Source organism: Harpia harpyja, chromosome 4, assembly GCF_026419915.1.
Source record: "Harpia harpyja isolate bHarHar1 chromosome 4, bHarHar1 primary haplotype, whole genome shotgun sequence".
NCBI lineage: Eukaryota > Metazoa > Chordata > Aves > Accipitriformes > Accipitridae > Harpia > Harpia harpyja.
The window spans coordinates 48,044,689-48,070,175 of NC_068943.1; the positions used below are offsets into that span (position 1 = coordinate 48,044,689).

At 43.8% G+C, this 25,487-nt stretch overlaps 2 protein-coding genes across 2 annotated transcripts in view; one reads left to right on the plus strand and one right to left on the minus strand.

The window, feature by feature from the left end:
- Positions 1 to 9,716: 9,716 nt before the first annotated feature.
- Positions 9,717 to 22,309, minus strand: CRNKL1 (crooked neck pre-mRNA splicing factor 1). The gene is made up of 14 exons (XM_052783856.1): positions 22,190 to 22,309; positions 21,539 to 21,691; positions 19,810 to 19,901; positions 19,538 to 19,696; positions 19,009 to 19,175; positions 18,309 to 18,487; positions 17,473 to 17,643; positions 16,591 to 16,782; positions 15,764 to 15,823; positions 14,537 to 14,617; positions 11,872 to 12,111; positions 11,339 to 11,440; positions 10,508 to 10,756; positions 9,717 to 9,969 (listed from the first exon to the last, which is right to left on the minus strand). The coding sequence occupies exons 1-14, from the start codon at positions 22,235 to 22,237 to the stop codon at positions 9,802 to 9,804; spliced, it is 2,061 nt and encodes a 686-aa protein (XP_052639816.1). The 5' UTR covers positions 22,238 to 22,309; the 3' UTR covers positions 9,717 to 9,801.
- A 269-nt stretch (positions 22,310 to 22,578) lies between these two features.
- CFAP61 (cilia and flagella associated protein 61) overlaps positions 22,579 to 25,487 on the plus strand; it is a 113,958-nt gene continuing 111,049 nt past the window's right edge. Inside the window, exons 1-2 of the mRNA XM_052783858.1 lie at positions 22,579 to 22,953; positions 24,866 to 25,016. Of these exons, the coding sequence (XP_052639818.1) occupies positions 24,874 to 25,016 (143 nt within the window). The 5' untranslated portion in view covers positions 22,579 to 22,953; positions 24,866 to 24,873. The remainder of the gene's footprint in view (positions 22,954 to 24,865; positions 25,017 to 25,487) is intronic.

Consider the following 25,487-nt stretch of genomic DNA (forward strand, 5'->3'; position numbering starts at 1 on the left):
CCTGTTGAGCTTCTTGTCAACCAACACCCCCAAGTCCTTTTCCTCAGGGCTGCTCTCAATCCACTCATCACCCAGCTTGTATTTGTGCTTGGGATTTTCCCGACCCATGTGCAGGACCTTGCACTTGGCCTTGTTGAACTTCATGAGGTTCGCACGGGCCCACCTCTCAAACCTGTTGAGGTCCCTTGGGATGGCATCCCTTCCCTCCAGCGTGTCAACTACACCACACAGCTTGGTGTGTTGGCAAACTTGCTGAGGGTGCACTCAATCCCACTGTCCATGTCGCCGACAAAGATGTTGAACAGCTCTAGTCCCAATACCAACCTGAGGCATGCCAGTCATCACTGGTCTCCACTCGGACATCAAGCCATTGACTGCAACTCTTTGAGTACAACCATCCAGCCAATTCCTTATCCACCCAGTGGTCCATCCATCAAATCCCTGTCTCTCCAATTTAGAGATGAGGATGTCGTGTGGGACAGTGTCAAACGCTTTCCACAGGTCCAGGTAGATGATGTCTGTTGCTCTTCCCTTACCCACCAATGCTGTAATCCTGTTGTAGAAGGCCACCAAAATTGTCAGGCATGATTTGCCCTTAGTGAAGCCATGTTGGCTGTCACCAATCACCTCCTTATTTTCCCTGTGCCCTAGCACAGTTTCCAGGAGGTCTGCTCCATGATCTTGCTGGGCACAGAGGTGAGTGACTGGCCTGTAGTTCCCCAGGTCTTCCTTTTTTCCCCTCTTAAAAAAAAAAATAAAATAATATATTTAGTATTAATTATATGTTTATATAATACACAGTTATATGTATACCCAAAGCTTCCATACTTATTCCGAAAATGCACTTTGCAAAGAGAGAAATAGTTCTTCGTATTCTAAATATGTGCCATTTTTCATTAGATCAAAGCACTGAACCAACCACCGGCTGGTGCTTGTGGCTGATACACCCTCTGAAAGCACCAGGAACTCAGCAAGCATTATACCCCACGTTCCTAAATCTCTGCAGGCTGCCCCAGTGTTACTCAGTCTATCGCTTCGCTCAAACTGCTTAAACCACTACCTGCTCAACATCTTGTCCAGCAAGCAAGGGTTAGCTTTTGTGGGGACTTTGACAGAACCAGGAAAATAATCCATTGTTTTAGAAAGTAAGCTAGTTGACTCAGCACCCTGGAATAAGAGTCGGCCGAGCACAGGCTGCATGTTTGGGAGGGGAACAGCCTGAGCAGCAGGCACAGCTCAGTACAGGATCGGCTTCTCCGAGGACAGATTTCACACAGAGCCTCCCTGGCCTTCCCAGCAGGTCCCTTCCCTGGCAGAGGAGCAGGAAGAAGAGGAGAGGCCAAGCCCTCGTACATCTGTGGGTCATGGTGCGCCCAGCACTGTGATGCAAAGACGGGGTGCTGCAAGCTTGCATGGTGCCCTGCACGAGCAGACTGGAAGGGTGATTACAGAGCCAAATTAAGATGGTGCTAAAAATACCAGAAACTACTTGATCTCTGCCTATCACCACTCCTCCTGCTGCCAGGACTGCACTGCAACAGCACTTCACCATTTGCTCAGAGAAGAGCCTGTCCGTAGGGAGATACCACACTATTCCACCTCTGCTTAAAAAGCCATAGATCTTGTATGACTCGCCTTCCCCCTTCACATGTTTTCCATATCAGAGTTAAACACACAGTCCTGCTTTCAAAAGTGCCGCCTTTCCCTTTGAGAGAAAAAATCCTGTATTTTTAGCCCACAATGCTCAGCAAGCAGGGCTTATGCAGCTGATGCACTTCTGCAGCCCTCCATCCCCCCAACAGTTTTCCACTGGCCGCTTCCAAGTGAAGAAAGCACTGCCAGGGTTGCTTGGTTACCAACTGTCCAGAAGAACAAGTTGAAGAGAGATACCTTCCTCCAAAGTAAAGGTACCGGAGGAGTTTATTCCTTATTAGACATCAGAAAATCCAAGCACAGCTGCAGGATGGGATAAAATCTGCCCACTGTGGCAGCTCAGCGAGTTTGTTTTTTTCAAATTAATGACAGGACCAAGGAATGAAGCCTACCCAGAGAGGGATTCTGTCCAAAATTTTCCTTCAGCAACAGAATAGCTGGCCAGTTTGGGTCCTTGATTGTCTGCAGAGCTGACAGAAAAATAAATTTGCATTAGTTTAAGAAATGCAATGTTTGAAATGATTTTTAAAAGAACATGGACTTTTATGAACTTGTTCCTACAAAGTCACTTTCTGCAGCTCATTTTCTGATGTGGGTTTTAGCTCTGCTTAGTACAGCATGGGAAAGCATGACAGCCAGTTTTATCATAAAATTCCAGAATTTGAATGAAAAGCTTTTCTCTGTCAATCTGACTGCTTTCTAGAGACTGGATGTGTCATATCCCCATAAACATCACTTATGCATCTGTTCTGACAATCTAGTGGTAGTTTAATCCTACTTGATATCCAGAACACCACTATGAAGTACTGCTTAATAAAATTGTAATTGGGCTTGGGGTAGTTCTTCAATGCACTGTTTAGCTATTCTTCAACAGACAGTCCTTCTCTTAAGGATTCACTATCACCAAATTGTACCCTAGCAGGCTTGCAAAAGTTAAAACTAAAGTCAGAAAATAATAACGAAGAATACATTTTTAAATCATCTTTGATGTGCATGGGAGAGTATTGCCCAACAGTGACACGAAAACCACTTTGAGAAGCCATGTAAATAACCAGGTATTGAGAGAAACCTGCCCCAAATTCAGGTATGTAAAATGAACAGGTTTCCTTGACTTCTGCCCTGGAGGAAGACAAAGGAAAAGAAATCAGACCACTCTCCTGTACTGCAGCATTAATGACCATTTAAAACTTCACTGGCCAAACACAGGACAGAAGTAAAGGGCATCTGAGGCACCACAAAGCTGGACCTGGAGGCATCTGCCAAAGCGTGGCCTCTCTCAGTCAGACCTGAGCATCCTCAAGCGCCCCATCGGAGACAGTTGAGGCTGTATTCCAGGGTGCAAAGGGGACAGTTTTATATGTGTGGGGAAGTGCCTCTGTGCTGGGGCCAGTGCTTAGGAGCATTGCAGGAGACAGAGGTGCTCCAGAAGAACATGAAACAATGCTGCTGACAGCATAGTTCTCCATCAGGGAGAAGGCAGATGACATTATAGCCCCTATCAGAACCACATCCTCAGTTTCTTGATGTGCACTCTAATTTAATTCAACACCACTTTCGGACATGCACGTTAACATTTTGTTTCAGCCTTGGCCTTCAGACCACAGCAAAGCACCCAGCAGGCTGCTGGGGGTCAGAAGCGTTCCTCTGGTAGGGAAGGGGGGGGGGGGCAGGGGAAGAACTGAAAGAGCCAGTGCCAAGCGTAGGTAAAACCTGGAATGGCACATTTGCTTTTGTTCACTGCATCTCAAAAAACCTATAGAAGTCAGGAAGCCCAGGACAGGACAGCTTCCAGCACAGCAGCAGCCACTGCAGTCAGCATGAGCACTGCTGTGAGCAGTACCTACTGGCAAAGCAGACTTCTATGCTGTAAAAACAAACAAACAAACTAACAAAACCCCCCAAAAAACCCCCAACCAACCAAAAAACAAAGCCATGGAGATTTACGATCCATAAGAAGGAGCACCATCGCTAATTGACAAGAAATGCCTCACCTCAACACACCAGCTGAGCATTAGCCAGCTCTGAGCTTGCTGTGTCCCTCCAGCAGAGATACCCCATGCCAAGGGGGACCTGGCCTGGTGAGGATCTTCCCAGTTACTTTCCTGACCAAGATCCCAGACTGACACCCCCTGCCAGTCACCACAGCCCAAGTCAGCCGTGCTGCTTTTTGGTACAAGTTTAACTCAAAGATTTGTAGTGTTTAATATTCTGCCCCAAATCAAGCACCTGCTCTTACTTGTTGAGGGAAAAAAAAAAAATAGAGCTTCACAAAACAAAGTTTAAATCACACATACAAGTCAGTTTTTCCACTTCTGGAGTCAACAGCCACTGGTGTTTAGGAAACTGCAAAGATGGCATCAGTCCCATCTAAATTATCTTTCGTTTAGTGCAGCTGAAATGTTGGTTATCTCTCTTTAAGCTAACTGAACACATGCCTGATTAAACAGGTACAGCCAGCTTCTTTGCTTGCACATAGCTGTTTATACGTAACAAAAGGTAATAATCCTTGCTGACTATAAATTGCTATTACCAGGGCTATAGCTTATCATAATGCAAACAGAACTTCAAGGACATCAGTTTAAAAGGATGGAATTAAGAGACATAGTAATATATCAGCTGGGCAGATTAAAATAAAGGACCCTGAACAAAACTAACCACTGCATCATCAATATACTTCATCAGCAAATCTTGATTGCACAAGTGTGTGAATTTTTGCATTCCTCCTCATAGCTTGCAGACAAATTTTGTTTAAATATATCAGAATGTCTTATACATATGTGCAGTGATAAAAGAGTTGCTATTTAATACCAGAGTGCTGCATTTTTTTGCTTTTCCTTCGCAGGGTAAGCTATAAAGGCACAGGAACTCTGCGGTCTCCAAAAGCACTATGTTATCTCAGGCTGGAAATGGAATTTTCACTCAGAACCATCCAGCCTTTGAAAGTCTCCTACTTACCCCCACAATGCATTTTTGGGCCACTGTGGCTGCCATAATCTTTTAAGAGCACAGCATTGTTAGCTGATGAGCACCATTTTCACAGACCTGTGGACGGTCATCTGCTTCTGCATCAAAGCAAAAGCCCAGCTGCCTCCTTGGTAGCCAGCATCACAGTGGCAAAAGCCCCCCAGTTTGGGTCAGGTGCAGCTTCTAGCCTCTGTCAAAAGCCCAGAAAGTTAGGAAGGGGAGCCAGGCCACACAAGCAATCCACATCGTATCCAGGAGCGCAGAAGATACAGAGGAACTGGCAGCCTTCCTTGCTGCACCCCACCGCCCCCAAACAGTGAATTGCTTACAAAGGGAAAGAGTTGATTTGGCACTGCTGCTAACGAACTCAATCCACAGCCACTGCCTGCCAGGAGAGCGCTGGAGGCACAGGCACCTGCCGCAGCTTGCTCCCTGTAACAGCAAGGAAAAGCAAGTTATCGGTGCCCACAGTTCTGCCTTGCTCAACGTCCAGCCTGCAATATTGAAGGCGTAGTCATAAAAAGAGCTCCTTTTGCCACCTTGCTCTGCCCATGTTTGGGCTGTTTCTCAGTTTGTTTCTCTTAAGGGGAGTTCTGCCAGATGCCATTTCCTACTCATTAAACTGAGATCTACTTCAAGGCCTGCAAAGATACTGGCAGACCACGTTCAATCCCATTTCAGCAACGAAAAGTCTGAGGGGACAAGAAACTATCACTGTAGATACCTGGAAAACTGAGCCTTAGTAAGCTGGGCACCCCCACTTTTGAAGTATGCAAAAGATTAAAACTGAAATTGTTGGAAAAATGCTTAAGTTTTGTGCTCAGTGTAACAGAAGGGTAAGTCTGGCCAAGTACTCCTGGAGAGCATAGGTTCTCTGGCATGAAGTGTCTGCTTTACAGGTGCCTCACATTTTCCAGGGGAAAACAAGACAGAAATCCATGTCCACTTACTACTCCAGAAGTAAGAGAGCCCCTTTCCCCTCCCAGGAGCTCTGGGCTTCTCACCTCTCATTCCTACATGAGACTGCCAGGAGGGAGACGAGGGATGCTGGCTGGGTGGCAGGAGACACGGACACAGGCACGGCTATGGCGAGGTGCCCAGGCACGTCCCGGCTCAGGGCATTTCCATCACCTGAGAGGACTGCTCAGAGCTCTGCAGGGGTGGTTACGGCCGTGCGAGCACAGGGCCACCACCGCAGCCACACCTCCCAGCAGGACCAGCGCCCTGTCAGACCCACAAGGACGAAACACACAGGAACCCTCCCCGAAGCTTCAGGAGACTGAAAATGGGAAAGAGCCTAAAAAGGCAAACACCGGTGCCACAGGCAGACTGCTACAGCTATACGTTTGTGATACCACGAGCTTGGCGTAGCAGCCCCCACATGTCACATTATTCCACCACCTTAGATGTGATCAAGCCTCGAGAGACGTCAAAACCTGCTGTAACCAAGCCATTTGTACAAACATGGAGTTCATGCATAGAGAACATCTTAAAGCAATTTCTAATAAAACTTGCGAGAAGTTAGATACATACAGTCATCCCTGTGTTTGTGCACAATGTCAACGACAGACAGAAGTACATGCTTTGACCATGGCAGCATTTGGCTGTACAAAAGTTACACTAGCAGATAAATTTTGCTTAGGTTTTTATGGAATAAAAACATCCTGTTTGCCTTTTCCAAGATAAGCTTATAATGGGGGGGGGGGGGGGGGGAAGGAGGGAGAGAAATGAGGTGGAAACACATCTGTGACCTGAGAAATCAATTAAACCTGTACATCTCCTTAGTGCTCTGAAGTGTGGAACAGTTTCACTAGTAGAGGTGTAGCTTTCAGCGTGTCAGTCCAGATCCCTTGTTGCAGGTGTTTCAGGGTTTAAACGGACAAAACCAGATCTCAGAGACCCAAATTCAGAACAGCTAAATGTAGAATAGCTCTGGAAAACCCAGAGTGAGAAGACAGAGATGTTGACGTGCTTGCCATTCCAGGGCAAACACAAGGATGCGCAATGAGGAGAAGGCTCGGACGGGTCTCGCTATTTTGGCAACATCTGTGCTAGGGAGATGGAGCCAAGGACCATGAACAGGGACTCGTGCTGTGCAGCGGGTGCCAGCGGACACTGGCCCTGTGCTTCAGGGAAACACGTCTTTAACCTTGGAAATCCAGGAGAGAGACAGGAATCCCCAGAAAGACAAGTTAAGATTCCTGTGCTAAAAACAGTCCCATGACACTCATCTCCCAAACCTTTTCTACCCCTTTTCCCTGATGCCTTCTCCAGCAGAAGAAAATTTCTACTTAACCTATCAGTGTTCTTCCAGGATTTTTTCAGACACTGAGGAGAAGGAAACTGCATACAAGTCCAAATGATTAGAAATACCCAGTGCTTTAACTGTTACATTAGCGTGAGGATGAGCTCACTCCTATTTTTATTGGATGTTCTTCATTCAACTTCTACTTTTGTCTTTAAGATGAAAGCAAACGTCACCCCAACTTTCAGCAAAGACAGCTGAAGATAAATCTGCCGTCACTATAGCACTGCTGTATTCGATTTTTATCTACCACTGCCCGGTGGACCCTCTCTCTCCCAGTCTCCCTTTTAATGCACACGCCTTCATTTTTCTGCTGGCATGCAGCAATTCACAATTTTAAGGAAAAACTACTGCAGAAAAGATGCCTCTTCTGCTGCTCCCGTTAGACGGCAAATGCGCTTTCGCAGGATGCTCCGGGATGTGCAGAAGCCCCGCGACGCCCAATATCCCCCCTGCTCCCCAGCCGAGGCGCGGAGCAAGCCCGGGCAGGAGCGGCTCTGCCGCCGCCTGGTGCCCGGCGGGGAGGGAGCTCAGTGCACCCTTGCTGGGATGCACCGGGACTGCAACTGTGGCCTCCCATTACCAAAAACCAAACAAACAAAACCCCAAACAAACAAAACACACAAAAACCCCAAACAACAACAACAACAACAAAAGAGCACCGCAAAACCCCCTCCCCAAACCACCAAGACGCTAGCAAAATTAAAGACCAGGAGGCATTAGAGCCACTATAAACTTAAATAAACTGGATTTTCATCGTGTCGATATGCTCCTCTCAGTTGCCATGATGAAACATCGCTGCTTTACCATGCAGGATTTGAGGGGAATTTAGGAAGAAAGAATGACTGGTGCGAGCACACAGCTGTATTACAGCCACCAGTTGCACTACTGTTATGGAAAAAAACCCATGCAATAGTCAAGCTTTAAAATAGAAGATATAAACTTACACAGCTGGCTTAAAAATCCAAACCTCTGTTTTTTTAACTCTGAAGAACAATGATTAGCAAGTGATCAAGGACAGTCCCCACCAGTAATTTTTTCTTGCCAGTCAGCCAAGTTAACAAGATGAACAAACGTGGGACAAAACAAGACAAGAAGGACTTACCAGACTGAGCAGAGCATTGCACAAACAGGACCCATCCCAGGCACTCCAGACAGGCACCTGCTCCTACAGATTTCCCAAGAAAAGAGTGAGAGTTTCCTCCATCTTGGCACTCCCCTGCTTGCAGACATACCCTTGGTGTAAGCGTCCCCATACCCGGACTTTGAGATCCCTTAGCCACAGCACCCAATGCCCTGCCCCAGCCCACTGCTCCCTCCCCTCCAGGCATCACCTCCTGCCCTCTCATTCCCAATTCAAAGCCTTCTCCCCAGACTGGCCAGCCCCAGGGAAAGCTCCCTTGCATTGATCCTACCTCTCCCACCCAAGAGGGTTCTGGTGATAAAAGCCTGATGGCTCTCATTGGCACCAGCTGCATGAGCAGACTCTGACCTGCAACTCCCTCCACTCCTCCTCCAGCCCTTCCCCTCGCTAGCAGGATGAAGGGGAAGACCACCTGGGCCCCCGTGCCCTTGACCACCCCCCAGGGCCACAAAGTCCTGCTCGACCTTTCCGGGTCTCCCCTGGCAGTGTTGTGGTGCATCCCCTGCACAGCTGCCCTTCCCCACACCAGGCAAAAGGGAGCTGCTCAAAAGTGTCAGCCCAGGGAGGATGACGACGGTGAAGGACTGAGCATCTGGTTTCTGACCGCAGCGTGCAGAGGGAAGGAAGTGTTTCCAGCAGCAGGCAGGCCTGGCCAATGCAAGGGACAGCCCCAGCGCTGACCAGCTGCTCTGACCACAGCTGGACAGGCCAGATGTGGCCAGAGTGGTGGTAACTGCCCAGCCTTTAGTCAACAGCAGGTTTGCTTAAGGCCCAGCTCATAGCTCTGTTGGTTAGTGTGGCACACTTTCACCTTTTTCTTTTTTTAAAACCACCATTCTTCGTGGTGGATGAGGTCCCCAGCCACAGGACAGAGCCCCAGGGCAGCAATTCCTGCCCTCCCCAGGTCTCCCTCCCCACCGCAAAGGCAGGCTGCCCCACCTCCCCCGGACCGGGCAGCCGGCCCACACCAGCAGACAGAAAGGCTCCTTCCCCCCAAGAACTTGCAGATGAGCAAGCTTAGGCTCAATGTTTTTTCCCATGAAATACAAAAAACATGGAGAAGCCTACTTAACGCTGCTTCTACTTTGCTTCCCAATAGATTATTTACTACAAAATATCCTGCCAAGACATTCAAATATTAAAACACAGACTGTGTGGTACTAACTTCCACAGATTTGTCTTCTAAGGGCTAGTTTCAGTATTTTAACTTCTATTATTGTCCCTCTTTAACAGTTTTCTGGATAAAAGCTTACTTGGATAGGAAGTTGAACAGGTTGCAGTCAATAGGATTTATTGTTTTCAACCATCCTCATGATCAATACATATTTTAGAGAATTACTGGAAAAATCAATCAGGAATAGTTAGAGACATCTCTCTCAGTAAAAAAAAGTAGATCTGCTGTCTTGGCATCTTAATATCCTTAAGCAGTACTGTGATAGTTTGTATGAGCCTTAGAACAGTGGGTTTTGTGCTAATACCAAAGCTGCTGTCCAGTTCTTCCAGTTCTCAGATCACTGGTAATAGCTGCAGACTCCTGCACTTGCCCCATGACCTTTCCTTTTAATTGCTGGAAATCAACAGACTATTAAAGGGAATCAACTCCAGTACAGTGCTTTTTTTCCCTGAACAAAAACCATCTCAAGTCAATAATAGGAAAACTCTTCAAATACATTTATTTGTCACCAATGAAAATACTGTACAATACCCAAGAAAAGGGGCGGGGAAAGGCAAGGTATTAAGACTGGCTTTCATCAATGTCTTTGTCTGGATCCATCTCTGCAGCTTCACTCTCCTGTTGCTGTTTCTTCCAGAGTTTAGCCATAGCAAGCAGTTTGAGATTAGGCTGATTGGCAGTATCTTCTGGGAAAATATAATCATAGTATTCCTCCCAGCCAGCATCAGACTAGGGATAAAAAAAAAAATACCACAAAGCAAGTTTAATTTGCATGTTAATGTTAGCTATTAGAAGGTGCTTTTAATAAGCATAACAGTGAGATAAAATTAAAATCAATGTTTGTCAGACCATCCCTAACAGCTAAAACCAATGAGCTGAATGGGTGTAAGACAGTACTACTTCTGCGGTGCACAATGAGCAGGCAGATTTGATGAACAGCCTGGCTATAGTTTCCCAAACAAAGTTAAGAAACAAACACTATCTGCATAGTACTACCTAAAGCTGTTTTGTCTACAGTAGGAGTTTAAAGTGAAGGTAGCTTGGGCATTTGGTAGGAGTATTTCACTCTGAATCAACTGCCCACCTAGCCTGCTGAAGAGCAAGGAGCTCAGCAGCACATTTCAGGCCAACACTTTTTTTCAATTACTGCAGTAAAATTGGCATGCACTTACAGCATCCATCAAAGCCGACTTTGTTTTGTGTACCAGACCCCAGCACAAAGCCACCAAGGATTCAAAGTGACTACTTGCACAATTTTTCCCCTTACCCCATCTTCAGCCTGCAGTTTTCTCCTCTTCTTTATTTTTTCAGGCATAAGTTTATCTATCCTCTCTTTAGTGGTCTCGGTTCCAAACTCCTCTTCAAAGTTTCTCCAGGATTCCAGAAGCATGACTCTCTCCTCCTTCTCCTCACAGTTTCGCATTGCCTTATTAGCCTCTTCATAAATCTGCCGGCACCTTGACAAACTCTCCTCCCTTCCTGCAGATAGCTCAAACTGTGCAAAGCTGATCCATACCTGTGGTGAAAGCAAATCAAAACCAAGCTGAAACCTCCATTCTGAAGCCTGATAGCTAAATGACAGTTTAAAAAAACCAAAGCAGCCAAAAAACCAAATGTCAATGCAAGGCTAAAGTACTTTTTCACAAGCAGATACCCAGAAAATTCATGTTTGTTTCACATATATGAAATCTGCCTCCTTTTGGCAAGACAGAATATTCACGTAAGCCACACTGACAAATTTCTTGTGGTTGTTTTGGGTCATGATAAATCTGTCTGAATTTAGTCAAATGACAGCATCAAACTACATTGGAAAAATACCAACTGTTTTTTCCTTGCAATGTTTTTGCAACTAAAATTCCAAAGCTACTCAAACAGGAGGAAGGCTGCTTGGAAACCTTCTGCAAAGCCTTTCATGGAAGATATGCCTGTTGTTATATGTAATTCAGAAATTTCTTTCCCCTTTTCATGGCACAGACACGATACTGACCTTAGGTTCACTGTTGATTTGAAAAAGTCACACAATCAAAGCAGTCAAGGGTTTCCATCCACCATGGACCAGATTCAAGACCAATTCTGCATTCCGGATACCCAGACATACCTTAACATGCTGTGTCCGCTGAAGTAATCTACGGTAAAGATTTCTTGTTTTCTCATACTCTTCTTGCTCAATTTCAAAGTCAATGTAGGATTTCCAAAGAACCTGCAAAAGAGAAGTCTCTCATGTTCATAGCACACTGAGCTAATGGGGGGGGGGGGGAGAAACTGAAAAAAAAAAAAAAGAAAAAAAAAGAGAGGCATGGATAAATGTGAAATTTCTCTGAAAAAAGTTTCAGAGATCTGAGTATTTATTGACTGTACAGGCTAGGATTACAACTAAGCAATATCAAATCTTGTGCACATAATCCATTTAGCTTACTCCTGTAAGCACGCTTTACCCTCCGTGTTTTATCATGGGTTTTATAGTCCTGCATACCCTGCTAAGAAACAGATGCTAAATTAATGAGACATGGGCTAAGCCACTATGGTAAGCAGTTCTGTTCAAGCTGGTAGATTATTTACATTTTAATTAGCCACACTCTGTAATAAATACCTTAAAATTGTGCCAACTGTAAAGTTCATCTACCTCCTTACCTCTGGCATGTCTAGCCGGGGCTGGCCAATAGCCAACTCATATATTGCACGGGCTCTATCAATATCGCCAAGAATGGTCTCTAGTTCAGCAAATTTAATCCATGATGTGCAGTTTTCCGGTGCAAACTCCAGGAACTTTTCATACAGCTTTCGGCAACGATCAAATTCTCGCAATTGTAACTCCAATTCAATATAACCTTTAAACAGTTTGTTTTTTGGACATTTACCTATGGACGTCCCCTGTTATGCAAAAAAACCAAAAAGCCACTTAAAGATCTTGCAAGGAAAAAAAAAACCCACTCTATTTTCTAAACATCTGTTTACTCTCTAGTATTCGAACTAAAATTCACTTTTGAGCAGAGTTTAAGACTCTGGTCAGGGCCAGTACGAAATCCAACAAAATGCAAAACGAGTGTGCATCCATAAACATCAACAAAAACTCTGAAAGCAGAAAACCTTCTAACTTGTTACACTTTTACATAACACGGGTTCCCCACAAAGTTATTAGTTGAAACTCACCCTGGTTCATCAAATGAACACTTCATCTTGCATCAAAAGCTGAAGAAAGCATAGTACCAGCCTGTACCAGTCTTCCAGGTAAGCAGTTCCCAAGTATCTTATAAAACAAATTATAACAAAAGAAACTGTCTCCTGGACCACCACTGCTATTCATCATTGCATAGAGAATTGTCCATGCACCCTGCCTGCTGACTTATGGTAACAGATAGATGGAGAATAATGTTTTAAAAAAATATTTCCTTTTTGATACGCTTCAGCATCTGAAAAAGCTGTTTGTCCTAAGCCACGGTGCCAAGCTGTGAGAAAGCAGTCTCTGAATCTTAATTTAGGAATCTTTTAAAGCAAGAGTTAAGAATGGGCATATCTGAGACAGGTATGTAGTGAGCTTCACTGTTTGAGTCACTTCTGTAGACAAGTATTATTTATTAAGCACTGCAACCTTTGTTCCCTCAAGCTAAGGTGAATTAAGTAATTTGAGATCAAATTCCCTTACTACAATTCTTCTGCACAACTTTCCAAGACATTGATTATCTTGGTACTTAGTAAAAATGGAGGAAACCACCACTTGGGAATATCAGTTTGGTCATCATTACGGCACTCCAGCTCTACAAACGCCTTTTCTATTTCAAAATATGCTCAGTTCTTCCCCCCTCACACCCCCATTACTATTTTCTTAAGCAGCATAGGCTCTAGCTGATCTCCTGTCTCCAAGTCCCAGCATCTCTCAGACCCTGGGAAAACAAAGAATCCACACACTATCTGCAGCCAGTGAAAATAAGGCAGAGCAAGGTGCTGACTGCATGCTGATGAGAGCCCTAGCATCAGGAGCTGGACCTTCTCTTCTGCATGGTGACAGTGCGGGACCCTCACCTCAGGACAGGAGCAAGGCTTCTGCCAAAGAGGTGGTTCAAAGTCAACTCATTGCAAAAGAAAGAAGGAAACTGCTTGCCAAATCTGGGTCCGGTCCAAACAAGTATTATGGCTGCAGCAGCAAAATCTGGTTTCCAAAACAAGAAAAAGGTGACCTAAAAAAAGTCTGTCAAAGAAATTAAACAACAACAGAGAAAAAGACCAACAAAACAGAAGCCTAAAAGAAACTGAGGAAACTTTATACTTCTGGATGGGCCAAAGCACCCTTTCCAGAATCTACCATAACATTTACCCCTTAAAAAAAAAGGCAGCCAGAAGCAGGGTGCTGACTGGTGACTATGGTAATGTTGAGCAATGGTATCTTAAGCCAAGCTAAACAGCAGCATGCTTCAGGACAGATGGTTGACTTCTCCTGCAGGGAGACAATAACAGCCTCACAAGGGACTTAACCCCTCCGTTTCAGTTTTTTCTGGTCACGGGCAGGAGTCCAGCTCAAGAGACAAAGCTTTACTAGCACATTGGGGGCAGACTTGGTCCAGTGTCAGCTACAGAAAGCCATTTATGTTTACGCTCTTATCACAGCTGTGTCATGGGTTTGGAGGAAACCCCATCGGTTTCCTCTTTAAAGTCAAACCACCTCAACTGTTACCAACATTAGCTTTCTCTCAAAATTCCTAATGCTATCACTGAGCTTATTTAGAATATCTGAACTGAAGGGAAAGAAAGTTTTTCATTTCAAAACGTTTTGCTGCTAAAATGTACTCCATTGTTCTCTGACATGCTGACATTCACATAGTGAATTCACACAGAAGCTCCTGAGCCTGCCCAAAGTCCCCATGATTGCTCCTATCAGCAACCTGGTAGCTGGGACTCAAATGCTCTATTCGGCAGGTCTTAATTTCTGAGAGTCAAAAACTCCTATTTATTTAAAATACTTTTTAAAATGCTATTGTTAGCACAAGTATCATTTAAAAAAATCAGCAGCAGTTAAAAATTTCCAAGTGCACTAAGCTGATTGGGGTACTCGTGCATTCAGATGTGTGTTTTGTCAGCTGAAACGAGAAAGCTGCATTCATTTCTGCCCGTGGCTAATTCACCATATCAAGCTACGCTTCTTTTTAAATCATACATGACAGTAAATACCGGTCCCTGCAGACTTCTCGGATGCTTTATTTAAGTGGATTAAAACAGCAACTTATAAAGGACAATTTAAGATCTTTTAATGCCATTCCCTTGTTAGTTAGTAAAATCAATTAGGGAATTAACAAAAGCTTACCAAAGCTCTTCTGGCAAGTGGAAGATTTTTCTGGCGTATTTCAAATTGTGCGTACAGCAGCCATATTTTGGCAAATGTAAACTGAAAGAAAAAGAACAATATCATGCTTAGGCTGGAAGCTTGGTAAAAAATACTGCATATGTTCTTTAAAAAAATAATCATTCTGTCTATACAAGATGTTACTGCTACTGCAGTTAATTGCATTTGATCTCAGTGTTTTCCTGCTGAAAAGTTGAGAGTTCATAATCCAAAACCACCTTTCTAGAACAGGACAATATACTCCACAATGGATGAAAGCAAAAAGGGCCAGAACAGAAGTCTTCTCACAGAGAAAATGGCTTGCTAACTAATCGATTGATTGGTAAAATATCAGCTATCACTGAATCAATTAACAGCTAATCAACTCTTCATTACAGGTTAATCCTAATCTACACAGTTGATACTCAGGTGACATGATTAATGACAAACTAGAAAAGGAAGTACATGAACTAAGATTTCTTGACATTCCAAGGCAATGCTGATTAATTGTTTTAAGGGTTTGGCCATGTGGATATTTTAGTTAAAGCTCACTGGCAAAAAAACCACAAAACCAAAAAAATCAGTCTTGAAGACCAACTGTAATGGGGAATACACACCTGTAAGATGGTTTATCAAATGCACCTCCCTCAAGGAGGACCCTTAGACAATTAGAAACAGTTGCTATAAAAGGCGGTAATCCCATATAAAAGAGAGCAACAAGTATTCTGCAGGGATTACAAGTAACTAGGCTAAGAGCAGCTATAAAAGGACCAACCTGAGGAAGAACACAAGTGGGTAAAGAAGAGGTAAGAGATCTTCCCTACTACTTAATAGTACTAGACTACCCTCTGACTATGTGTTATTTCAGCTTCTTAGAGCATGCTTAATAATTTGAAAATACTGGAGAAACCCTTGCATCCCATCTGTATGAGGAAATCTGACATCAGCGTGTGGCCTGCTATTTCCCATTGATAATGCAAATTACAGCCATCTAACACCTTAGCTTGAAAAAAAAATCTATCAATTTTGGAAGATGGGCATCATGAGAAACTGGAAGGAGTATTTAAAGTCCTGAGCAGAGTCTTCATGAATGTGCTAGTAGCCATTTGAAGCTGTTTACCTGCCTGAACCTTGGTGGGGGGGAACTAAAGGATCTTATCTTGGGAATTTTAATCCAAGACTCAATAAAAACCATTGGAGGAACCGTACCTTCTTGTGGGGAATGAGCTCAATACATGCCTGATACACTTGTCTGGTTCGCTCTGCATCCTGTAAGAACAGGTAAAATTAAATACTTTGTTTGCTGCTAAGATTACACTGTATTTTGAATCATGCAATGATTGCAAAATTGCAGAACAGTATTGTTAAGTTGTTTAGAATCGTATATGCTTAAGATATAAATGTACTTATCTACTTAGTGTGCACAATTCAAAGATGGTAGCTTCTGAGAATCAGTAAAAGTCATCTTCTCAAAATAAGATTCAACACGAAGAATTTGACAATAAAACCAGAAGTGTCCCCATTCTGGGGGGAAAAAAGTCTTTTCTCTTTTAACAGACAGTGAATAGGTATACTGCACTACAATTTTACAAAAAAGTGTAGCTACAATGTTACATGACTGATAACAGAAGAAATACTTGTACAGCCTCAGAAGGCCATGGTAGCAAGAATCTGACTGCTTCACAGAACAACTTCACAAATAGTTTTGTTAAATATAAAACTATTTCCCAAGTTCACATAACAGCCTGGAACAGGCAATTCAGATGGGGCTAGAAAGACCTACTTCTGCTTTTATTATCAGTGGGTTTCTGGATGAATTGGGGTGAAACTGAAATAATTTTCTTCCCCTATGCATAGGAGAAAAAAATGAAGGGGAAAAAAACCCTGTATTTAAATAGCAGATCCTGTAGCTAGTTATACAAAACAAGTAAGGCAGTATTTTTAGTTCTCGATTTTCTTATTAAAATATCTGTAGTATTTAATATAAGGAAAATGCTTGGAAAGGAAAGAAAAAAACCTGAGTTCTTACTACTTGCCTTTGCCTCCAGCTCTTCGTACAATGCATAGTTAATCCAAAGATAGATGTATCTTTTCCAGTGTCTTTTCTCTTGAATCGGGGGAACATTGGCGATGGCTCTTTCATACACTTCTCGGACAGTCTCGGCATCCGTGTCACTTTCAACTAACCTCAGGTAGTCAAACCAGGCATCATAATTATGTGGATTTGCCTTCCAGAAAGATGGGAGCAGGGAAAATGGGAAAGAAACTTCAGTAACTACAAATAACAGACCCTGTTCCTTTACTTACAGTTTTTATTCAGAATTTCTCCTTTAAAATAGATCACCAGAATATCAATGAAAACTGTCAGTCTCAGGTATGCTTAAGCTAGAGCTTGTGGGTTAAAGTGCATTTATTTCTTTATTTTTTACCTACAAACATTCTTTAAGTGAAGGCAAACAAACCAAACTGTGAGAAGGGAAGAAGAAATGATGAAATATGCAGTATTCAGTGAATAGTAGAAAGGTGTAGCACACCTGTTTTCTCACAAAAAGGTATTTATACATGTGAGGTGTCCTGTGACGGTTACTGCATAACAGAAGTGAAGTAGTAAGTTACAAGCTGAACTGCATCATCCCTTAAGATGAGTGTGAAGGGTACAGAGCTCTGAGTGCAATAAAAAACTTGGGCTCCACAATCTACATGAGAATGCAGAAACAAAAAAGCAGTGAATGCAAGTATCATTTTCTCCCCCATGGATGGAATTCTGTCACCAAAAAGAACAGCATTCTCTTGGTATTTTCTTGGACTGAGTATCAAGGGTAACATAAAACTCATCAACCTTCATATCAGGAGACACTCATGTAACTTAAGCAGCAGCTGGATGTATGGTGAGCCCAGAGAATATTTGTAATACATACCTTCACTTCCTCTTCATACTGGAATCTCCTCTTGCTGACAATGATGTCTTCAATTCCTCTCCTGTCTCCAAACTTCTTCTCAAAGATGGTGTAATTCTTGAAGAGATTTTGGGCCTCCTGTTTTGGAATTCTGTCCAAGGCATACTTGTAGATCACCCTTACCCTTTCAAACTGAAAATATTAAATATCATGTGAATAACATTTACAAAGCAGTTTCTGTCCCCCTCCACAATTTCTCAATGAGCTTTTAGCAATATTTAATAGAATACAGAATCATAAGAGTATCTCGATGTAAGTGATTGTTTTAGGACAGGACTAACACAGATCTCCCTGAAGAGTAAACTTTGGGCAGGGGGGAGGGAAATTCTGTAAATACCAAAACTGACCATCTCTTATTCATCTACAGGTTTGGAATATTTTTAAGAGGTGGTGGGTTTTGGGTTCACAGAATGTTTTCAATTCCTTAATGGCCTGGGCACTTTAAAGAGACCGTCTGGGAAAAACACGGCTAAATCAGTTTTTTATCATGCAGGCCTACAACCTCTCAGAAACTTATAAATTTGAGGATATGTATTTGATCCGATGACACTATTCTCAGGCTTGGCAGGTTTGGTGCCCACCTTTCTTAGAACATATTTCCTTGATGTTGCCAAAAGGCAAACAGAAGCTAAGCAAAGAGTTGTCTCCTTAACTCGGACTACAACAACAATATCTCATAAGGTGCTGAAAGACACAAGTATTGCAGCAAATGTTAAGTGGCCTTGAGTATGATATTCAAGAAGAAATCTTGTGGGGGCGGTTGGTATTAGTCTGATGTATTATTAAGAAGGTCTTACTTCTTTCTGGTTCTCCTCAAATTTTGCAAAAGCCACGTACAAGTGCTCATCCATATGCTCTTCTCCAAAGAACTCTACTGCCCTCTCATATACTTCCCTTGCGTGAGCAAAATAACTGTGCTTCTCTTCAAAGCGGGCATACTTGATCCAGTTCTTAACATCAGGATGAACAATAACAAGTAGAGGTCTGTTAAAGAAACAGTGGCGGTCGAATTGGACATTTCAAATTGCATTCTTCCCAGTGACTACAAGGTCATAGACCATATGAAACAACTCCCAAGGATGGTGTATGCAAAAAATGCAGCTGGGAAGAAGGCACAAAACAGCTCTAAGCATGCAAAGCCTTTGTGCTGTACGGAGAACTTAAAAGAAAATTTAAAAAGGGATAAAAATCAAGCAAGGGTCAGGGAGAAGTTTAAGGAGGAGAAATCTGAAACAAATGATGACTGCAAAAAAGCTGGAAGCATGAGCGCTCTCTAAATATACACTGTTGTGGCAGGATGTACATTCATGTAACTGAATTTGGAGGCATATACTAAACATGCTTTTAATACCTACTGCTGGCTCTCAGCATGGTGGCTTACTCCCAGCACACCACAGTAAAAAGGAGCACAGGGACATAGCTGGACATAGATGACAGAATAGAAATGAAGAATGCAGGCCTAAACCTTGGCCAGTCGTAATACACTAAAAAGGATATATCTCTCATAAATGGTACGCGCCCTGTCCACCTCCTTGTATCTCAGCTCGAAGTTAATGTAAGAATGCCAAGCTTGCTCCTCTGGTTGCCACTCCATCCACCGTTCAAACACCTGACGTGATCCAGCAACATTCCCCAACATCTCTTCCATGTAAGTATACTTATACCTTGGAAAACAAGATCAAGTTTTTACAATCACAAGTAAACGCATAAATTACAAGGATTTTTTTGAGTGCTTAATAAGAGCATTACTGAGATTTCTTCACCTATTCCCCACTTGCACCCCAGAAATGCCTATAGATACTGCTGTGATTGGCAGCATGCAGGTACACAAATATCCTTCTCTCCCAATACCCTTACCACTTGAAAAGTACAAAACCTTTCCAAAACTTAAGCCTTCCTCTTTTTTTCAGACTAGGCTGAAGACTTGGAGAAACAGACAACGATGCACTTCTGCATGATACCAAAACAGAAAAATGATCTGTAGTCTTTGGGGGTAGAAGCAATGCTCCATTCTCTGCAAACGTACCAGAACTGGTTCACCCTGGGGAGGGTGGTAATGGCTCGATCCCAAATGTTTCGGGCATGATTAACCTGGCGGTTCTTCATTTCCATTTCTGCATATTTCAGCCAGAGTGTGACATTTCTGTAGTCTACATCTAAAGCACGCTCGTAAATGGAACGGGCTCTGGAAAGCAAAGAGGTAAGTTGCGCATATAACATGCCTCCAAGACTTTGATGGTTTGTCAACATGTGTCTTAAAAGGTTTATAAGAGATGTCTGCAGCTGCATCATAATTACCTCTGTATTTCTTTCAGGCTTTCCTCCCATTGTGCATACTTTATCCAGTTACTGATAACAGTCCTGTTTTTTCTTATGTTATCTTCAAAAGTCTGAGGAGAAAATTATTTCTGTAAGAAATCCCTCTGTGCAGACCAATCTTGTTGTAAATGGCTTATGGAATACTATTATTATTTGAATGAATTCCAAATGTCTCACACCCATGCAGTTGTAGCAACAAAACATACACAATACAACACTTTCTAAAAATTGCATAACAGAGAAGATAGAAGTGTTGTTCATCATACAGATTAGGACTAAACTCAAGTCCCTGCAACCTGATACCTGAAATTCTGGTGGAATAATAACTGACAGCACTAAAATCTCACTTTTTTTTTTTTTAATCTCCTGCTTAATGTTTCAATAGCAACATTACCTGGACAGACGGAACCAGTCATTGCAGACAACCCTGAATGTACTTGGATGCACCAGCACAAGTTTATTCACTTTGACCTTTGTGTTTCATTGTTCTAAAATTTTTTTTTTTTTAAAGCAAGATGCCTTATTCTCATTCCCTGGATTTAATATGCTGACATCAACTGTGCTGGTCAAATTTCACTGCTCAGTGCAATGGTGAGGGCACCTTCAGTCTTGTGTTTGGCTATTGTCAGGATCAATGCTATTGGTATTTAACTTGTGGCTAAACATGGTTTAACACAGTTAATGTGGTGGCTTGCTACTGCCATTCATATGAGAGATGAAAAAAGGTTAACATCAAACATTGTTTCTGCAGTGCTGTGGTGTTGATCATCTGACTCCATTTGCTCTGCGTGTGCTTGAGTGAGGTACACCAGCATCCAGCACCGTAAGGCCCAAAGTCTTCACAAGAAGTCCTAGCCACTACAGTAAGGAGGGAAACGAACACCCACTCAGGGCTGAGTACAGGGATGCTGTGTTGCACTGCAACAGTTGCCAGTGCTGAACATATGCATACATGCTTCAGGGAATGATAGACCTAGCTTATGCTGTCTGTATCCAAGAAAAATTGCTGAGTGCTGAAAACATTTAAAGTTCCCTGTTAGGGCTATGCTTGCTTTGCTGATCCAGGACAGCAACTATTAAAGGAAAAAGCAGAACAAAACCGTAGATAAGTTTGCACAAGCAAAGCAATTCCTCTAAATAAAAAAAGAAAAAATTACACCTGAAATCTCACATGCAAAATGGTCAAGTTTCAAGACAATCATCAAACACAACCATGATTAGTGCAGAAAGTTGTGTTCTAAAGTGTGCTAAGTAATACCATAATTATACAGAATAGAAATATCACTTGCAAACACACTGTGGGTTTGTTTTTTTTTTTTAAACAGTTGAGGTGGAAAAAACAGCTGTGTTACTGTAAAGCTTGCTAATGTTCTGTCATGCTGACTGGCCAGATACTAGTGCTGATGAAGGAGCTCCATATAAAACATGTATGTAATTACCTTTGCAATGTTGTGAATGTACTGAGCGTGCTCACATGTGAGATGATGCGTACTACCAAATTTTATGCTAAATGACACCTGTTGAACTTACAATTTTTGCACAAAAGTAGCATTTTCTATGAAAACATTGGGTTTTTTCAAGAATTGTTATTCACCTGGAAAATCCAAAAGTAATATAGACTCTGTCTTGTTTAAGTTAAAGCACAGTAAAATAGTACTTTATACGAACATCAAGATTAGGTGGGTTTTTTTTTTTCTTCCCCCTTTACCTTCCTCTTCCGGAGTTTATAGTCATTTAGCTCTTCAACATCTGTGATCTTCTGTTGCGGAGGCGGTGGAAGAAGTTCAAGCTCTCGCTCTTTTGCTTCTCTTAAAAGCTGTTCTGCTGTGATCTGAACTTCTGCAGGTGCTTTATTTTTCACCTGCAAAGTAAGGGGGCTCGATTCACATTTTCTCCTTCTAATGCAAACACCTCCCCCCCCCCCCCCCCCCCACTCCGGCCTAATTTACGTCGGCGGCTTACTAGGTTCGGTATTTGCCGAAGAAGGACGCGGAGGCCCCCGGGGGCGGACAGGGCCTTCTGGCCAGCGCTAGCCCCAGCCTACGCGGCTCCTGCCCGGGGCACGGTACGGGGAGAGGCAAAACTCCCCGAGGCCGCGAGGAGGGGCGGCGGCCGGAGTGGGCCACGGCAGCCGGCCGTGCCTCACGCCCCGTTCCGGCATGGCTATGCCACCGCGAAGCTAACCGGGCGCATTGACCCGCTTTCCGGAGGCCGACGCCAGGCCGCTCCCGGGCGCCTGGCGCTGCTCCGGGGCCCGGCGAGGGCGGGCGGGCGGGCGGACGGACGGACGGACGCCCGCCCGCCACCCCGACCACCCTCCCCACCCCCGGTCCCGCCGCCGCCGCCTCCCCCCGAGCACCTTCGCCACTTTGGGGATCCGCTGCTTCCCGGCTGCCGTAGACGCCATCTTGCCGCCTCTTCCTACTGGCTCCGCCCCGTCCCCTCCGACCTCGCGCAGCCCCGGCGCGCGCCGTTGCCGGAGTAACGGGACGCGCCGCCGGCAGCGAGGCGGGGAGCGGAGCGGCGCGGCGCGGTAGCCGGTCGGTCCGTCAGTTAGTCCTTCCACCCGCCCCTGGTCACGCCGCTCTGCTCCGGCAGCGCCAGGGGAAAGGGACTCCCCGCCGCAGCGGGAGGAAGGTGAGCGCCCGGCGCAGCCGGGGGTCCCACACCCCCAAACGGTTCGCCCGTGCCCCCAGACGGCGCCCCCTGGCGGCTCGGCGGGCGCCCTTCGGCTGCCGGTGGGGCGAGCGGGCGGGCGAGCGCCCGGTGTGGGGAGGGCCGTAGGAGCGGTTAGCGTGTCTTTCACGGCGTGGCGGGGTCCCTGCTGCCGACGCGAGGCCCGAGAGGTGTTAACGGTGCGGGCGTTAAACCCCCGTCCCGCCCTGAGTGCCCGCGCCGCGTTCGCTGCTGTCAGGTGAGGGAGCTCTGCCCGGTGCCTCGACCTTTGGGCCTTCCTTCGGGCCTTCTGAGCTTTAAAATTGGGGTCTGGCCTCATTCCCCTACGCCTTTCGGGGATGGGAATGGTCGACGTGCTCCATCCCCGCTGCTGAGGCAAGCCGTTAATTCTTGGGCGCGCAGGTGCCCCCCGCCATCTCCCCGAGTCTCCTGAGACGCACGCCTCTGGTATGTACGCGTTTGGTGTGTTTTCAGTCAGAAACAGAAAAAACACACTGCGCGGGAATCTCACTTGGGCTGAGAAGTGTTTGTTTCTGGAGGCAGAGAGGAAACGCGTCCAAGCGCTAGTTCGGAAGAGGAATGGTTCTTTATCTGCTTGTTTTGCCAAGTCTCTCATCTATGGTATGCTGCTCTCATAGTAGAAATACAGGAGTTGCTCTAGGAACAGTGCATTTTCTTAAGAAAATGGTACATTTTTAATGTGTAAATGCTGCTTTCCGTCAGTCACGGTTGCATGATTGTTTAGGGCCTTTAAGGGGAGCTAGTGGAGAAGGGCTTGAATACGGAAATGTGGCAAACTGTTCTCCTCAGTTGAAGTAATGTTAATGCTAGGCTTAAGTTCGTTGATGACATTTTAAAATTCCTGTTTATTTTGATATATGGAGTAGACATTAATAAAAAATAACCAACTATTTTAGTAGTCTCACAGTTTGCAGTTACTTAGTGAAATGTATAAGTGAATTATGCGGCCATTTTCTTTGCTCATTTTAAGAATAACCTGTCATTTAGGCCTGAGTATAGTTGCCTCCCACTCCACTGGGAAGAATATATATATCTTACAACTTAAAACATTTGAGAAGTTGCTTACACAAGCTAGCGTAACCTTTATCCGTGTAGATGTTACTGTTATATTCAGTAATAAGTACACTCTAGCCTAGCTTGTTCTTTCTACACAACCACAATTCTGTTTATTAAGTGCATACATTAAAACCTGCAGAGGACATTTTGCCTCGGGTTGGTTCCAGGACCTCTTTGCAAACCTGTGTTGGCATGACTGAGACCTGTGCTGTTGCCTATAATAATGTCTTGATTGTGTGTGAAAGATGTAGCTGTACATGTGACTTTCTCTATATTTAAGAGGTATAAAATTCCGGGCTTCTTTTGTTATCCCGTTTTAGTTGGGATCTGTGGGGCCTAGTAATTGGGCATCACATGTGGGTTTGGGGCCAATGTTAGACATGGCTATTGTGTTTGGTGGGTTGGTAAAAGTGTTCTGCTAGTCTCGGTATGTTGGTTATTCAGACTTTTTTTGAGTTAGTAATGCTGTATTTTGCACAAGTATATTTAAGAAATTGCAGAAAGCTGTTGTGTTTGGTCAATTCATGTTTTACATGCCTAATTCTTGATTATATCACAACAGGCTACAATACTGAGTAAGTAGCAACACAGCTGAAAGATAAATGAACTGTTAGTTGATAGTCACAGATGGTCTGAATGCCCATTGCCCCTATATGTTCTGAAATTGCTAGGCACGTCAATAAATCACTTGGACCTGGCAAATTCTGGAACCACAAAAACATTTTTCTTCTGGGCAGGAAAGCTATAGAGCTTTCAATTCCTTCTGAAATTTAAGCATCGCTGTTGACTTAAAAAGAAATTTGAGGAGCTGTTTTGGACAAAATACACTTAACCCACCTGAAATTGCTGTTTAATGTTACCAGGACATTCTTATCCTGATTGTTTGCAGCTCATCCTCCCAAGCCTGTAGCCTTAAGGCTTTAAGTTTGAAATTATTAATGATGGGCACTGTTATGATAGATAGCATGCGAATGCCTATAAATGAATAAATGTAAAAGCAATCTGTAGCCTACTGAAAACATTTTTTTCCTGTGTAGCATGTAGAATACACACAACAGGGATGATTGCATGCTGTATTTCTACATGTGCACTGTTTGCATGCTGTATGTATATGCAGGCAGTATGTATTTATGTAGAGGTCTATAGGAACTAGGCACTTAAATCCATCCGAATTGCACTTCTTCATAGTTTTCATAAAAATCCATTTCAAGTAACTACGTTGAACAATGGATTGCAGCAGGATCTGCCAGAACAGCAGTGTTTTCTTCATTTCTTGTTTCAGTCTGTAAGATGACTACAATAAATTCTTCAAGAGGAAATACAGAAGTGGTCAGTGCCAGAAGAACAGAATCACATGATGTTTCAGATGTTATCAGCCTCTTCAGCCACTTTACTGAAGTAGTTTTTGGAAGGATTGATGTCATGTACCTTTTGTAAGTAACAGTATTTTAGGGACATTATATTACCTTTCTTGCAGGAAATATTTAAAATGGCAGAAAACATTAAGAGCCTTTACGTGGTATGTCATAATGACTTTTTATGCTATTCACAAAAAGGGAAAGAAAACCCGCTTCCATCTCTTCTCTGCATGACTTTGTGCAAACTTGGATCACTGCTGCTAGCATGGTGGGCAAGATTTGACTCTATACTAGCTTCCTTTTTATAAAAGTTCAGAAGAAATACTTCTGAATAATACTTGATGAAACCATCAGATTCCAGTATCTGCTGTCTACTCCATCTAACAGAATCCTTTTGCCTGTCAGAGAGCGATAGAAGTAGAGGGGGAGGGACTATGGTTTTTAATCACTGTGTGGCCATGACACTTCTGTTTTCTTTTCCTGTGTAGGTCTAAATCTTTTCCTTCTCTTCCCATTTCCCCTTAATGAAAGGAATTGGTTATTTTT